The sequence below is a fragment of the Eptatretus burgeri genome, chromosome 1 (genome assembly GCF_056783735.1).
Source record: "Eptatretus burgeri isolate ZD-2024b chromosome 1, Ebu_testis_v1, whole genome shotgun sequence".
NCBI classification, from domain to species: Eukaryota; Metazoa; Chordata; class Myxini; order Myxiniformes; family Myxinidae; genus Eptatretus; species Eptatretus burgeri.
Genome location: NC_140961.1, coordinates 82,948,204 through 82,965,885, shown reverse-complemented (window position 1 = coordinate 82,965,885; position 17,682 = coordinate 82,948,204). Strand labels below are relative to the sequence as shown.

Below are 17,682 nucleotides of genomic sequence, written 5' to 3'. Positions count from 1 at the left end.
TAGCTGGGTTGCTCTGCACAAACCACTCATAATACCTGGCAACACCCGATTGTGGGTCCAGTGGTACAAGGAGCATATGCAATAGACTGCCGAACAATGGAGGAATGGGATATGGTCTGATGAGTTGTACTTCAACATGTTCTTGATGAAGAGATCTGTTCACGTGTGGTGACAGCCCAGGGAGCCCTACAGCCTCTAATGCCTCATCCAATAGTAAAAGTTTCTTGTGTTTCCATCATGGCACATCTTCTCCACATTGCCTGAATCCACTCATTCCAAGAGAAGTTAGGATTGATGCAGCATGCTATGTTATCATCATGAGCCATCATGTGCATCCCATAATGTAGCATTTCTTCCCAGCTGGGAGTGGTGTCTTTCAGGATGACAATGATCCAGACCACAAGGCATGTGTTGTCACTGGGTGGTTGGAGGAGCATGAGGATGAAGTTACCCATATTTCAACCCCCTGGCCCCCCTCCCTATTCACTGAATCTCAGTTGCATTTAGCATTTGTGGGCCTGTCCAGAGAGGCACCTAAAGCAGGGGTTTCTTCCTCCATCAAACCAACATGCATTGGAGAACTTCCTTGTGGAAGAATGGTGCCACATTCCTGCAGAACAGTTCCAGACCGTTTTTGGCTCCATGTCATGTCATACCCATGTCGCCCTGCATGCACTTGGTGGGCTAACGCTCTACTAAGTGTCATTCTGTTGATGTTTCGATTTTTTCTTGGTCCACTTCCTGTATGTGTAGTATGGGACTTCTGGGGTAATTATGCAAGAAGATCACAATGAATGGCACATATTGCCAAAACTGTGGGCATGCATTCTGTAAGAACTGTTTCCCAGCTTCTCCTGGAAGTTATCCAAGTCTTCAGAAGCCAAGGTTCTCCGTTTTTGTGTTCATGAGACTGACTCTCCAATGTGCTCCACTCCTCCCCCCCCCCCAGCTATGGATTTATTCAGGCTCTGAGGTGGAAGCTGTTGTTTTGTATTCTTTCTTGTGCCAGCAAACAATACCTGTACCACCTCTGTATAGCGATCTGCTATCTGTCCCTACGTAAATATGGGTTTGGATCCAGATGGAAGGAGTTGTTACCTCTGGGTCCTCATCTCACCCATAATTGTCTGCCATATAGGTCCCACCGGTTTTAAAATATACTGCTGATATTTTCTGGAGAGTTGTACATGTGGTTTTACCCACTAATTTTTTATTGCACCATTTTAGTGGTTTTAATTCGGTGTCATGTTATTTTTGTGTGGCCATTGAATGCTTGTATCATGCCTATGTGGACTGTGTAAGATTGACCCCTTTTGGGTTTTTTACGTTCTTAAAATCACATTAAAATTAATTAAAATCACAAAAATCACAATGTCCAAATCTATAGGTTTTTATTTTTCCATTCGTACTTTTATTTTTGGTTCATCACTTAATTCTAAAAAGATTGTGGAATCTGTACTCAACAATTTTTTTATACCATAAGGGGAAGCTGACAATTTAAAATACTGCATAAGAAAAGCCAAACATCCTTCCAAACCCAAATGCTATAGGCAATGTTTCAATAGTTTATAAAGCTCTTGCTATGGCCCCAGAGTAGTCATGACTCGCAGGGCAGGTGGGTTACTTATTACCCGCATTACGACCAAAACCTATTATTACCAAAGCTCTGATAATTCGTGAAATTTTATGAAGAAATGGTGTTTTAAATATGTGCTCTTAACAATTTGGAATTTTCTTTTAATCATGTTCTTGTTGTTTCCTTACAGGTTTGTATACTTTTTTATTATTTTTCTAAGTGTAAAACTGGCTTAGAGGTTCGCACACTCACATCTAAGCTTTCCAGCCTGGATTAGAATCCCAACACACCTATAAACTGTCATTCAGATGTTTCACAGGCAGGGTAATTCATCAATGTGTGTGCTGTCCCTTTGATGGACATTGGAGAGTTCCCATCGTGTGCTGCCTTTTTGACTGCTGGTTGCATCAGTGATTAGGGGTGTGGCTATGCTGCTGATGCAGCGCCCTATTTACCAGTATACTTGTGCTCATTTCACCATCATCAGAAGGATGACAGGCTGAGTCAACCCCCTGGTGTTAATTCAGTGGAAAACGGGCTCAAACTCAGGACCCGAGGATCCCAAACTACCGCTCTAACCGCCAAGCCAACACAAGACTAATTGGACAGTTGTCTTGTCTGCTGACATGAGTTGGTAGATATAAAAGATCCAATGGTGTTCTTTGAAAAGAGTAGGTGAGTTATTGCCAGCACCATGGCAAAACTCAAAATTCCTTCCCTAACCTACGGAACGAATTGCATCAGTGGTACAGCTGCACCCTTAGCCAATGATGCTTCCCTGCAGCCTTATGCTGCATCCAAAAGAAGAAGAGAAGATTTATGGACTTGTTCCCTGTTGCTTTTGAATCTATATTAATATTTTGGCACGCCCCTTTTTTTGTTCCACCATCAGATTTTTGTAACTGCATGAAATTAAACAGGCTTTGACATATATAGTAATGATATTATTGTTGTTCCTTAAGAGGCCCCTCAAAATTCGTTTTGATGATTATCTATATTAATATTTCGGCACGCCCCTTTTTTTGTTCCACCATCAGATATTTGTTACTGCATGAAATGAAACAAGCTTTGACATATATAGTCATGATATTATTGTCTTCCTTAAGAGGCCCCTCAAAATTCGTTTTGATGATTATGGTAGTGAAACAGTTCATGTTCATCCGACTTTTTATTATTCCTACTGCACTTCATTAGAACATAGATTGTGGATGGATGCGCAGATCTCAGGAGAACAACTATAGCTGTACAGAACAATTCATATTATCGATGGATAAAAATGATATTTAATTGATATTATAATAAATTGCTTATTTAACATATCTTCAAATTTTGTGAGTTTTTAGTTTGTTGTGCAATATTAGATCCTCGGGTCTCCGCATAGTGGCGTACAGGCTTAAGTCGTACTTCTGTTTACTACCGTAGAAAATCACAGAACCATCCGATCGACATGCTGTTAACAGTTTCAGAATCAGCTAAATTCTACAGCATATGAATATGGAGACGAAACTGATCCGGCCAGCTAAAATCTACAAGATATGAATATGTAGACGAAACTGATCCGGCCTTTTGGATCATTTTAAAGTAGGGTGCCCTGTAATTTTAATGCGCTCTATGGATCCTCCGGAACTCACAAATGGTACACGTTGTGTAGTCACTAAACTATGTGGTAATGTCATCGAAGTGGAGCTACTGCGGGACAGCCGAAGGGGAAAACCTGAATGATAATCAATGGATAAAAATTATATAATATATTGCTTAAAAGACATTCATGCTATCTGTCTTTTACCATATGTTGCCAGTGACGCCCGTTGAAGACGGGCACTCGTAGTATATATATACCTTTACTAGTATACCTTTACTAGTATGTGTATATATATATATATATATATATATATATATATATATATATATATATATATATATATATATATATATATATATATATATATATATATATATATATATATATATATATATATATCACTGTTTAATGAAAGCATTTTTTGTTTGTTAATGGAGGAAATACAATTAGTATCCATGAAGAAAGTAAATAAATCTGATATTTTGAAACGTTTTCGAATCATCTGTTTTCTACTGTAGGTTGAGACCCAGAGCATTACGTTGGGCAATGACAATGGCTTTTGCTATTGAGCAGATTAACAATAATGTGACACTTTTGCCAAACATTTCTCTTGGCTATATCATCTTCGACTCGAACTTTGAAATACAAAACGCAATAGAAGGAATGTTGGTATTCTTTGAACATAACTTTGCTTCGAGAAATCCCCAAAATACTTCCCCACGGGCTGTTGTTGGACCGTATACATCAAAGACTTCAAAAGCCCTTAGTGCTTTTTTCAGCCTTATATACACTGCTCAGGTAAATTGTGTTGGAACACAAACAGGTCCACAAAACCAAGAAAATGAATTCCGAATATCTAGCAGTCACACCTCATCAAATAGTTTTGAGACTGGTGATACTTGGATTGGTTAGAGGTTTTCATACTCATCTCTGAGCTATCTATGTTGTGTTTGAATCGACCTCAATTTAAATGTTTACCCTGGTGTTTCACTTGCAGGCAGGATAATACATCACGTACACCTTCCCTTCCCTCGGATGGACATTAAACTGGGACTGGGCATTCCATCTGCGAGAAATAGTTAATGGGCGTTAAAGGTCCATCGGTATCCTTCTGGGAGAGTTTGCGAGCTATCGTCTACACACTGAAAAATATTCAAATTAATGCTCTAACCGAAAGGGGCCACTGCATTCGTGGCACAGCCACATCCCCCCAACTTCGATGCAGCCCGTGTTGCATACGAAAGAAGGCGACACTTTATGTAATTATCAATACAAAAATTAATGTTAGACCAATACACATTTATCAGGGAAGGGGAAGGGGGGTGGGGTGATCGTGAAGGAGGTTGGGCAAATTTATCTTGGGTCGTGGATAATAATCCCTCCTTCCTGCAGCATGGTGTCAGTAAGCCACTTACACTGTGGCAGGTGTACAGGTGAAAATTACACAAATAAATTACACAAGGAAATACATCCTCCCCACCCCCCCCAAACCCTCGCATGGTGGGTGGGATTTTTTTTGTACCCATGATATTACTCTGGGTACTACGCTACCACCACATTTGCAAAAATTGGTGGAGATCAGCCCAGCTCTGTTTTCCCTATTGTTTTTAGATATACATACACACTGTACAGACACACATGTAGAGAATCGCCTTCTTTAATATTGTAGGATAGCTTACCTTTTCCAATGATCAGATCAGTTTATGATATTTTAAACACCTATAGCCAGTGTTGGAATACTCATCCCTCATTGTGCAATTGGAAACGATTTATTTACATTAAAATTGATGGGCCAAACAGGTATTTGGTAACAAATGCCTCGAAAAGGAATTGCTCCAGGTCGTAAAATCTACCCATTTCATGACCGACATAAAGTGGCTTGATGTACTATTAATATCGTTCATCATGATTTGCAGTCGTGTTTCAAACATACTATTTACTCACAATCCTATAGTTTAAATTGGATTCATGGAACCGTAGTGTAACATTCGTTTATTTATTTGCTTATTTATTTATTTATTTGCTCTCAGGTCAGCTTTAGTGCATCTTGCCAATGTTTAAGTGATAAAAGAGAGTTTCCATCCTTCCTGCGGACCATGCCTAGTGACTTTCATCTTGTTGCGGCCATAATTTATCTAATGCATCACTTTTCCTGGTTGCATGTCGGTGTGATTGTGGTTGATGATGATTATGGTCGGACGGCCATGACTGCATTTGGTATTAAAGTTGAAGATGAGGGTTTGTGCCTTGCATTCAGTGAGATTCTATACCAGCACTATTCACAAGAAAATATTCAGCACCTGGGTAAGGGCTTATCATGAGGAGATTGGTGTATGAAGGTTCATTTACATCTTCCCCTGGTTCACAAGAAAAAAAATGGTAGTGAAGCCAATGCACATATGAGTCAATATAATATGACTATACACAAATGAATCAGTGGGCAAGATAGAAACAAGTAATTGCGGTGGATAATGGGATCTTTCTTCAAGCATTTGAATGATTCATTAAAAATGTACACCAATACAAATCCAAACATTTGAGAATAGCTGTTGGATGGATTAGTTTTTTTTTTTACAGAATAAAGATTTTCACAAGACATAGCAATGGGCAAAGATAAGGGGAAATTAAAGCTCCTCTCGAGGAAGTGATCATTGGGAATCGTATTATTATTATTATTCTAATCTGAGAAAATAATTTGTGGTGCAATTCCACACCTTTATTTGAGGAGCGATAACTATCTTGCAGTTTGCTGAAGAGCAATAACCATTTGGCCGGAGTTCACAATTTTCCACCAATTCAACACACGTGTAACTAGAAGGGCACACTCAGTAGAGCGCTTACCTCCACCTCGTCATGCCTGATCCACGAGAATATATCGGGCCCAATACATTTTTGAAATATCATGCTATACAATACTATATCGTTTTTGCCAATGATTTTGGAATGAGATGTTGAATGAGCAGATGCACACATACTTTTGGCCATGTAGTGTATCATGCTATATATTGTTTTTGGCCCTATCAACGGTGAAGAATTACTTTAAAATTAAATAATTATCATATCCAGATCCAGATTTGGATCTCCACCAAAAATCAAATCAATTCATCCTTGTCACTCACCGAACCTGTCTACCAAGTTTTGTCTGAATCTGTCCACAACATTTTTGAGATATCGTGCAATCGGTTTCGCACTATCTCTCAATGGTGAAAAATCACTTAAAAAATTAACAGATCCAAATTCGGTCGGATCTTCACCAAAATTAAATCAATTCTTCCTTGCCACACACCCAACATGTCCACCAAATTTCATCTGGATCCGTAAACAACTTTTTGAGATATCCTTAACACAGACAGACAAACAAACACAAACAAACAGACAGAAGGGGGTGAAAACATAACTTCCTTCACCTTCGGTTGTGGAGGAAATAAGCTCTTTTAGTGTTTACTGGTTTTACCAAGTAGTCTAAGATTTCCATTGTGAAGATAAAAAAGCTCAATAAATCAATCTATGACACTACACCACTGCCAATGTTCACTGTCGATCATTCTGTGTGCTTAGTCCTTAGCACTGATAGTCATGATGTTATGGACATTGCAAGATGAAGTTATCATTTTCGTAACTTTAACCAGAAGCTCTTTCCAGGTCAGGTTGTGAGTGAAACGAAAGCACGAGTAATCTTTCTGGTTGTTCATGACCAAGACTTTGAACGCCTAGCAGAACAATTTTTGCAGATCAATGCTACTGGAAGAATCTGGTTAGGAAGTGCAGTTTGGATGAGTTCGCCATCAATGATGAGTGAGCGGTATGCACATATATTTGATGGGTCTGTGGGATTTGGGTTACGAAGCGGTTTTTTGGATGGCTTACATGAGTTTTTAACAAGTTTAAGACCACAGCTTTCTCAACATAACAAGGGTAAAGATTTTAATATAATTTATAGATGGTCTTGAATTTGGTCGTATCCACATGAAAATGTATCATCTTAAGTGTTGCAATTTGCCTTTGGTGATTAAAGCTGCATATGTTAATTATAGTGCAGAGGAAAAACCAGCAGAGCTTTTTTAAGGTACTTTAGACATTAATCGTAAGTTGTATATTTATTATCGGGGTGTGCTTACACATTGGGTAAGCATACAAACCATGCTTCCCCATTGTCTCGGGTCACTCACATGCATTTTTTTCAGGTTTTGTTTTTTTAATTGCTGATATTTTCATTTGTTTTTGTTGTCCGACGATTCCTTGATAATTTTTCCTGGTGTACAGACTTCGATGACAATCGGCATGCAAAATTTCAGCTTTCTACATCACCCACAAGGAACTGATCTTTATTATCAGTCAGTGGCTAGAAAGAGCTTTATATATCAGATAATGTGATCATCGAGTAACTTGCAGTTAGTCTTCCTCAAACAGGCTATCGCTGAATTCATTGTTAGTTATGAGGAAATATTTGACTTATTTACATCACTCCATTCCAACTCTCAAATCTTTCAATGTGTCAGAACAACACCGTTTTATTTTGAGCCCAACATATTTCTGCATTCCCTTGTCCCTTTCAAAATGTACAAATGTGTTGCATGTGCACTTGTTTCCTCAGCAACCTGCTAGATCTGAACCATAATTATGTTTACTGTAAAAACCTAAAAGTCTCCCATTGCAGTTCCTGACTTGATTCATGATCCACCAATATGTAATTATCCCACGATAAGCAAGCTCAAGCAACGTTTCATTTTTTTGCAGTAATGCAGTTTTGGAGTTCCATCACAACCCTGGGTTGAAGAAGAAAATCAGCAAAATCAACAGAACATTGATTGAAGTATACTTACAATTACAACCGTGGGAAGTAAGGAGAACCTTACACTTGCGGTATTTACTCTTCATCTCTGTTTTTGTCCAACGAAGGGGTAATGCCGAAAATGTGAAGTTATTCATTATTTCCATGGTGGTTAGCATACCCCAATCAATGTTCTGTTGATTTCAGCAATTGTTTTACTTCTCTGCCAACATAGATCGGCACTAGTCTTCACTTGTAGCAGAATACAGATTTTTAAAAATCTTCGTTCTCTCGTCCCATCATATATGGCTGACCAAACTCGTACATATACATGTAAAAAGGTCAAAAAAATAAAAACTAGAGACCAAGTCACAGAGTGTTAAACAACTGTCATTTGAAATGTATAATTTTCAGATTACATTGCAGCCCATGAGAGTAAGAAGGATAATATTCATTGGAAAGAGCCTAAAATGTGAACTTTTCAGGACACAGTCAAGATAAATTGACATTGCATTGCTTGGAAAGAAGTATTTATTTAAACACCTCAAGTTGGCATGAAAAACATTTCACAAATACTTTAAGTCAACACAGCAACCGAGATATAATAAAACCTGTCCAGAATGACATTGTTTTTGGCTCTTTTATGACACAGTTTTGGGAAGTCATGTTTAACTGCTCATGGACATTAAAGACAGAAAACGTTCAGCAATGCACAGGTTTTGAACAGTTAGAAAAAGTGGAAACGCCTTTCACTGCTGTGTCTCGTATTCGATATTCTTACAGTACACACCAAGCTGTGCAGGCTGTAGCACATGCACTGCATGATATGCAAGCCTGCATTTCTGGTCATGGTCCATTTGTTAACTCATCTTGCACTAATATTACACATTTTGAAGCTTGGCAGGTAAATATGTTAATTTGTGTCAAACACAAAATGCATTCGGATCATGTGCTTATATTTACACTGGTGTGTGTGTGTGTGTGTGTGTGTGTGTGTGTGTGTGTGTGTGTGTGTGTGTGTGTGTGTGTGTGTGTGTGTGTGTGTGTGTGTGTGTGTGTGTGTGTGTGTGTGTAGTTGTAGTAGTCGTCGGTAAAGAAACACCGATAAGCCAGCATTTAGATCAGGATGTTAAAAATATAAACCAAAGCCCATTCCTTCGGTTTGATAATGGAGATAAATTATTTACACGAAGTCTACTGCACTTCAGAAGTTTCTCTGTCTGATTCAATAATTATTTTTTCATTTCAAATTGAGCAGAAATTAGATACAGCATCAAAACTTGCACCTTCTTTGTTTTGTTTAGCTTTTGGTATATGTACAGAGAGTAAATTTCATCAACAACTACGGAGAAATTGTGTATTTTGATGAAAATGGAGACCCACCAGCTATTTATGAAGTCATGCAATGGAATATGTTCACTGATGGCCATCTGCAGTTCAGATCTATGGGCTCCTATAAGTCTTGGGCTTCACCCGGGGAAAAATTGCTCATTAACAATACATCTTTCATCTGGAATGGTGGCAAACAAGAGGCAAGCATTTCATTTTCATTTTAGGCATTCATGTTTACAAATACCATTTGTTCATGACAATACTTTTGAGTATCTTACCTCTGAACACAAAACATCATTCTTGCAGATCATTTCATTGGTGGTGCGCTACTCAAATGAGGAAAAGTCATGTTACATCCCACACATAAAAAAACCCCCTGGAGTTTAGGTAGTTCCATCGTGATTCTGATTCATTAGGTTACCCATCGACTTATATCAGCAGAAAGGGAGATTCGTTGTGACTGCAGGTAGAACCTTCCCCATTGTTCTCTTCCTCATTCCCAAACCTCTATTATCCTTCAAACCTCATTCCCAAACCCTCATTTTCCGATACCAAAACTCAAACCGCCATTTTCAAGCACCCATTGGTGGAGTTGAGGTAGAGTTGTTTGGCGGGGTGGGCTGTGTTTCATCCTTGGGCCTGTTGACACTGCTCGGCCTGCGATGAGGTGCAACAGTTCAGCGGATTGGGCTGTTTCACCCTTGCATCTGTGGACTCTATTTGACATGCATTGAGGTGGAGCAGTTCAGCAGAGAGGTCTGCATTTCATCATTGTGCCTATGGAATCTGTTGGACACACTGTGAGGTGGAGTTGTTTGGCAAGGCGTTCTGCGTTTCGCCCTTGGGCCTGTGGAATCAGCTCGGTTTTGTCCTCATGGGTCGGCCCTGAATGGCAAGGTATTGGCGAGCCAAGATTGTGAGGCTTCTCAGAGTTTGAACAAGGAGGATTGTGTGTGGGAGATGAGGAGGATCTCGAGGGGGTGTAGGGTCAAGCTGAGGGGAGGGAATTGAGTGTTAAAAGCATTGACTGTGTGAATGACTTTGTTTCCTTTGAAAATTTTCACTTTCTTTTTTACTTTGGTGAGGAATGAGTGTGTTAGGTGAGGGATAAGTGAATTAGGTGGGGCATAGGAGTCGAGTGTTGAGGGTAAAAACGAGAGTAAAAGGGGGGGGGGATGGCAAGCGGCGAAAGAGGTGTGTGTGTGTGTGTGTGTGTGTGTGTGTGTGTGTGTGTGTGTGTGTGTGTGTGTGTGTGTGTGTGTGTGTGTGTGTGTGTGTGTGATGGCGATTTATGGCGTAAATGTCCCAAATTATCCAAGCTGATACGAGCTCTGTCAGATGGGCAGCGATTCAGAAGTGAGGTTTGGCTTGGTAGTTTGAATATGGGATCAATGAGGTGGGAGGGAGGGTCGAAGTAGTGGAGATGATGCAGAGAAGGAGTTTGAAAAAGTTGTGTGTGCAGAAGACCAAATGGAAAGGAGACAGTGCAAGGAGGTTGGTCGGACGATACAAGCTGTTCCATGCTAGTGGGGATGGAAGGAGTAATGGCATGGGAATAATTGTATCAGAAGTGATCAGTAGCAGGTGGTCAGTGTGGAAAGATGGGGGGGATGGATTGTTATGGCATGGGTGGTGATGCAGAGGCAAATGTGTTATGTCAGTATATGAGCCTCAAACTGGAAGGACTGGAGCTGAGAAACAGGATTTCAGGGATGCACTGGAGATGATGATGGGAATGGTTGAGCTGGAGGTAATGCTGTGCATTGTGGGGGACTTTAACACATACGTAGTAGTGGCGAGCCCAGGTTATCAGGAATGTGTTGGTAAATTTGGGAGGAGAACGAGGAATAGAGAGGATCCAGAGTGGTGGAGTTGCTGGTGAGAAAAGCGATAGCCATAGCTGGTTCATTCTTTCAAAAGGGGGAAAGCCACAAGATTACATATAGGAGTGGACATCATATAAGAGATCTGGATTTGGTGGTGGTGGTCACAAAGCGACATTTGTGGAGGGTTAAGGATTGTTAGACAGTAACGGGAGAACATGTTACCATGAAGCACAAGGCCATATTGTTTGTGGTATGGATGAAGAAAAGGAGAAGATTTAAGAGCAGTGGTCGAAAGATTATTTGATGGGGAAAGTGGAGGGGTAATGCCATTGAAGAATACGAGGAGAGGTTGAGGGCCAGATATGAGCAAATTAGTGAAGAAGCAGAGGGTTTGGAGGAGGAGTGGAAGAATTACAGACAGGTGTTTAGGGGAATTGCAGAAGTTTTGTGTGGAAGGGCTTCAGGAAAGGGTGCTTCGGCAAAGGATATAATCCAGTTATGGTGGACGGACGAGTTAGCAAAGGCAGTTGGTGAAAAGGAGGAGGTTTGAAAGGTCAAGGATAGGGGGAGTCAACTGGATGCACAGTTCTTGCACTTGCATGGGCAGAAGAAAAAAGCATCAAGGATATCTGTGGATAAGGTGAGGAATGATATGGTGGAGATGTACAAGTTGGAAGAAGATGGTCTAGGAAGATGGTATATTATTTGGCTTGAGACAGAGATGAGGATGGTGAGGACATAAAGAGGTGGAGGGCAGTGATTAATCATGGTGGCGGGAAGCTAGTCACAGAGAGTGGGGCAGTATTGAAAGTGTGGGAAGGATATTTCAAAGAGTTGGTGAACCGGGAAGGAAGCAGTGGCGAGCTGGAGATACCATGTTATGTAGAGGGGAAACTAGAGTTGGTGTAGATCACAGAGGAGGAAGTGCAGACGGCATTAAAGAGGATGAAAGGAATACCACCAGGCATTGATGAGGTGTGTACAGAGATGATAATTGCAGCGAAAGGAATCAGAGTGAGTTTGACAAAGAGGCTGTTGAACATATGTATGAGAGAGGGTTCAATTCCAAAGGAGTGGAGGACAGGATGAATTGTGGCAATATGGAAGGGGAAGGGCAATACTCCATATCCCGGAAAGTACAGGAGCAATACATTCCTAAGTCATGGAATTACATATTACACTCCGAAGGTGTGAATGTATGGAGGAGGGTGGAGGGAGTAATGGCAGGCAGAAATGTATCAAGAGAATTGAAAAGGAAGGTTCTGTTGTCATGTGTAATGCCGGCCTACCTTTACAGTGTTGTGACAGTGGGACTGACTGAGACAATAACAGAGGCTGCAGGTTTGCGAAAACAACTGGGTCAGGAGTATTGCGGGAATGGGGAAGGAGATCGGTGTGCAGTTGAGTTTGATGGGAAGATTGGTGAAATGCCGACTGAGATGGGCTGGACATTTAGTGTGGATGGGGGAGAGAATGGCAAAGAGAGCAAAGAGAGTTTTTGCTCCATTTATTAGCCCCGGTTGGACTTCATCTGAAATGGTGGCTTATGGATTTGGTCCTGATTTTTGTGTCCGTGTGGGCATGCATGCATGTGTCTGCAACCATATATTGGATATGTATAGACTGATTTTATTAGTACTTGGCACAAAGCCAAAACATAATGGTATACGTATGGACATCATTTTGTTTGACAATGCATTCAAAATGGTCAACTGTTGGCAATTTTAGTTGAAAAAACCCGACGTTGAACACATCCTCAACCATTTCTCAGACATGCAATTGCTGATGTTGATCAAATTCCCAGTGTCTTTATTCCCAGTGGCAAAATCAAAAAAACCTGTGTAGTTCAAAAATACAAGCCAGCAAAACATGTCCTGACAAGGAAGACCCTATAATTCAAGACAGGTCACAACCCTGTACTTGTCACACCCTAAACTTCACAAAAGTATTGATTACATCACATAACAGATGAAATATTGCAAGTATGACATCAAGTATAGATTCCAACTATCCGACTCTCTATCGAGTGCAGCCTGTGGCTGCTGGTTGCATCATTGGTTGGGACGTGGCTATGCCGCTGATGCAGTGTCCCCCTTACCAGTACACTGGTGCTCATTTTGCCGACCTCAGAAGGATGACAGGCTGAGTCAACCTCCTGGTGTATTTTTATTTTTTTAATTCAGTGGCCAAAGGGCTTGAACTCAGCACCCTAGGATTCCAAGCCGCCACCCTAACCACTAAGCTAACACCAGGCTAATCGCATGCAAAGTGAGCCGTTGCTTATAAACCGTTTCATTGGAGTGTTTAAGCCACTTGGCAATCATGCTACAATATTCCCAATGTCGCTGAAGACTGTATATTGATTGACTTGAACAAAGTTCAAGGGTTACTCACCTGCATTGGCCATTTGTTGTTCTGCGATGCAAGAGGTGATTGCTGGCTCACTGAAAATGTGAAATTTTCTTTTCAACGACGTTTCCCCTTTTTGTACGATCTTTCATTATATGACCTGTCTCTTCGGCATAGATAAATACAGATAAAAATTGTACGTTTTGTTTTAAAAAGTTTATTCGACCATTTTGTGGAATGCTTGGTGAAGCCACTTGGCGCGTGTTCTTCAATATTCAATGACGATACCATGGTTCTATACCAGAGGGAGGAAGGCAAAATATATAATATGATTACAATGAGAAAAAATATTTTCAGTTATGAAATAATGAATAGCCACACCATGGTGGAAAAGCCGAGAGGTATGCATGCTCACTCTGTGTAGCATGGATTTGAATCCCGACCCAGCTATAAATTGTCATCCCAGTGTTTCACAGGCAGAGTGATTCATAAATGTGTGTGTCATCTCGTGGATGTGGTGTCTCGCTAAACAGACACGAAACAAAGCAATTGATTGCAAGGCACAAGTCCATTTATTCCGCAGCATGTAACGTTCACACATCTCCGACTCTGTTAAGATGGCATCTCCCTCACGTTCGACATGCCCCTTCCCCTTTCCTCATCATCTTTCTCGCAATCTCCAAATATTCGGTATTTCAACAACAACAAAATATTTGGAAAGAATAAAACACTGAAGAAAGAACAAAACAGGAAGGACAATAAACTGGGCGTCACATCTGCCGGAATCCCCCACCACTTTTCTCCCAACTATACCCCCTCTTTCCCACCCTTCTCCCTCTTTACAACACTGAATCATCTCTCTCTATCTCTTACCCCTCCCCTCCCCCCCCACCATTTATCTTCCCTTCCTCTCTCTCAACCCCTCTGTTCCAATCCTCCACCTGGTCCACCCACCCCCCCCCTCTGTTGAGGGGTTTAGCATGTACCAATCAGTTAGGGAGTGAGCCAACTGGTGGGGTGCAAAGGTCGGTGCATGTACGAGCATGCATGCTTGTAGGCAGACCTTTTCCAGGAAGATAGCGTGGGAGTTAAATGAAATGCTCCTGCCACAGGTTTCAGGGTGTGTGTGTGTGTGTGTGTGTGTGTGTGTGTGTGTGTGTGTGTGTGTGTGTGTGTGTGTGTGTGTGTGTGTGTGTGTGTGTGTGTGTGTGTGTGTGTGTGTGTGTGTGTGTGTGTGTGTGTGTGTGTGTGTGCGTGCGTGTGCGGGCACACACGTACGTGCAAGTTGCTGTTAGTGCCTGCTATTTCCACATGTGGTGGGTGGGTTTCAGGAGGTGAAACGGGACGACCAGGTCTCGAATTATCCACCTCTATGTGTGTGTGTCTTTGAATGGTATCTACATATGCGGGTTTCAGAATGTGGAATGGAGTCGTTGAGGTCGTGGAGAGATTCACTTACCTTGGCAGTGATATCCATGTCTCTGCTGGCTGTGAGTCAGAGGTCAATAGACGTCTGAGTCGGGCCTGAGGAGTCATGGATTCACTGGATAATGGGGTGTGGCGCTACCGGTACCTGTGCGGGAGGACAAAAGTCTGAGTCTTCAGGTCATTAGTGCTTCCAGTTTTGCTCTATGGATGTGAGACTTGGACTTTGACAAAGGATCTGGGACAGAGACTTTATTCCTTTGGCACCAGGTCTCTTCGGAGAATCCTTGGCTATCGCTGGTCGGACTTTGTGTCCAGCGAGCGGTTGCTGAGAGAGACTCAAATGAGATTTCTTACCTGCATAGTCCGTGAGCGTTAGCTGCGGATGTATGGACATGTGGCTTGTTTTCCTAACGCTGATCCTGCTCACCAGATTCTCTCAGTGAGGGAGTCTCATGAGTGGAGGAGGCCAATGGGCCAAACACATGCCTCGTGGTTGCAGCAGGTTGATCGGCATCTCAAGCAGATGGGGTTGGGCCAGGCAGCTGCCTGGGGGATGGCCAGAGAGAGGCTGCTGAATAGGGTGAATATACTGATTCTGGCTCACTTTTCCCCATGTAAGTGAATGGGGGATTTTCAGCGATTCATATTTTTTTCCCGAAAAATAAACCCCCTTTTTATCCCAAGGTATATTTATTTGTCTCCCCTTTTAACCTAGGGGCACTCTTTTCAAATAACCAATGCAATAAGATAAAGATGTGTTCAAGCAGTAAAGTAGTAATGTGATTTGTTAAAGGTGATTCTAAAGAAATATCTGAAGCATGTAAGCCGAGGGACACTCTTTTTCAAATAACCAATGCATATTGTTTTGCTCACTCATTGAACCTATAAAGATTTATTCATTCTTAAATTCCTTCAATAGTTTAATTTTCTTTGCACAATAATCCCCATCAAAAATATTTAGAAATAAAACATTTGAATCTTTATATTTTTTAAGATACCCCTTTTGTGCCATTACGAAATGATAAACTTCTCTTAATGCTCTTGTTTGACCACCTCCTGAGCCACATATCATTTTGAGATTATAGAAAATTGTTTTTTCATTGTGCAATTGATAACCATCAAAGTTTTCAGTCCATTCAAGGATATTAATTTTTTTCTTTACATCCTCTAACTTACGAGTTTCTTAATTGATTCGCTTATTTGTTTTATTTACCTTTGTTTTAGTTATTTTTTCAAGAAGACTTATTTGATATTTTTCACATTCATTATGTTTTCCATTTATATACCAAGACTGAGATTTTCTCCACTCTTTAGTTTGATTAATACTTGGTTTGACCATTTATATATTGTGAGAAAACACGGCGGGAGCCCTTAAAAACCCTAACCCATCTCCCCATCGTTAAAACACAATCTATTCTACACACTCTATCATACAATATCCATATGGAACACAATCTATTCCATTATCTTAAATAAATCTCTTATCACCAAAGGCTCCTCATGCCTTTTTATTTACTTCTTCACTATATACCTGATGTTTATAACTTCTTATTGTATTCATTTTCCTATATTCTTCTTTCTTATTCATCAAACAATTATAATAATTTCTAAAAGTTATTGATTTCTTTATTACATATTTCTTTTTTCCCTTTAACCTATTATCAATCTGATCACCATACTTATAAGCATATGCCATTGCTCTCAATCCAATAAACTCACTCATTACTTTTCCACCCAACTCATCCTTAAACTTACCAATAACCTTTTCATTCTTTTTTGGAAATAACTCACTCTTCTTACTAAAATTACTTGTTTCATACACTCCAATATTTTTCTTCATATCTTTATAAACATCATCAGTTTTTATATCGAGGATAAAACTATCAGTGGTCATATACAACAATGAAACATTTTCACCATACTCTTTCTTTAAGCCATTATACAAATAATCATACATCAAAATCTATGATAAATCAAGAACTGCTGTTCCAATATAAATTGGTTTATCCATTGCAATACTTTCCTTTTCCATATGAATAGCAGAAAAGTTCTCTGAAAAAGCCTCTTCTCTCTTAAAACTTGGTTTATTTCTCAATCCCGAAGCTTCTTTCTAAGATGTTGCAAATCTAATATTTTGCCTGTTTCTAACATTCTGCATTGTCTTGCCAAAGACAGCATTATTCATCAACTTATAGAAATCCCCTTCAAATTTTACCTTTGTATTTGTTCTCATATCTGTATTGAATTTAATATACTTTTCCATCCAAGAACTTTGTTTAAATTTTAAAACTCTATGAATTTTTGCGACTCTCAATCCTTCTCTCAAAAACTGTTTCAAGCTTCTCTGATGCAAAACATATCCCTCTTTATCATAGAATGTTGCTAATAACTTTTCTGTTGATTTGCCTTTAATATTAAAACTCTTATGATAATCACTTAACCATTCTTTCTTTGCGGTTTCTTTCTCACATGCAAAAGGAAGGTCTTAATGCTTATTATGAAGATCACTCGGGTACCTCAAATCAACTTCAAAATAATAACCTTCTTCTTCCTCATTCAATTCCTCTTGAGAAGAAATAACAATATTCATCAAAGCCTTTTCATAATCCTTTTCTTCCACCCACTCTAATTTACTATAAGGAAGAGATTGAGACATTGCCCATCCATACAAATTATTAGCATCAAAATACATCAAATAATTACTATCTTTTTCACTATCATAATTTGGAAGATATTTATTATTTGCTTTGGCATATGTTTTTGAACATATTTGTGATATTCCACCTCTAACTTTGACTTCTCAATCATCAAAAGCATA

The 17,682-nt window shown here is 40.0% G+C and overlaps 1 protein-coding gene across 1 annotated transcript in view; it reads left to right on the top strand.

Moving 5' to 3' along the window:
• The first annotated feature begins 5,225 nt into the window (after positions 1 to 5,225).
• LOC147034858 (extracellular calcium-sensing receptor-like) overlaps positions 5,226 to 17,682 on the top strand; it is a 51,715-nt gene continuing 39,258 nt past the window's right edge. The window contains exons 1-3 of the mRNA XM_085857875.1: positions 5,226 to 5,462; positions 6,801 to 7,073; positions 10,923 to 11,011. Of these exons, the coding sequence (XP_085714001.1) occupies positions 5,255 to 5,462; positions 6,801 to 7,073; positions 10,923 to 11,011 (570 nt within the window). The 5' untranslated portion in view covers positions 5,226 to 5,254. The remainder of the gene's footprint in view (positions 5,463 to 6,800; positions 7,074 to 10,922; positions 11,012 to 17,682) is intronic.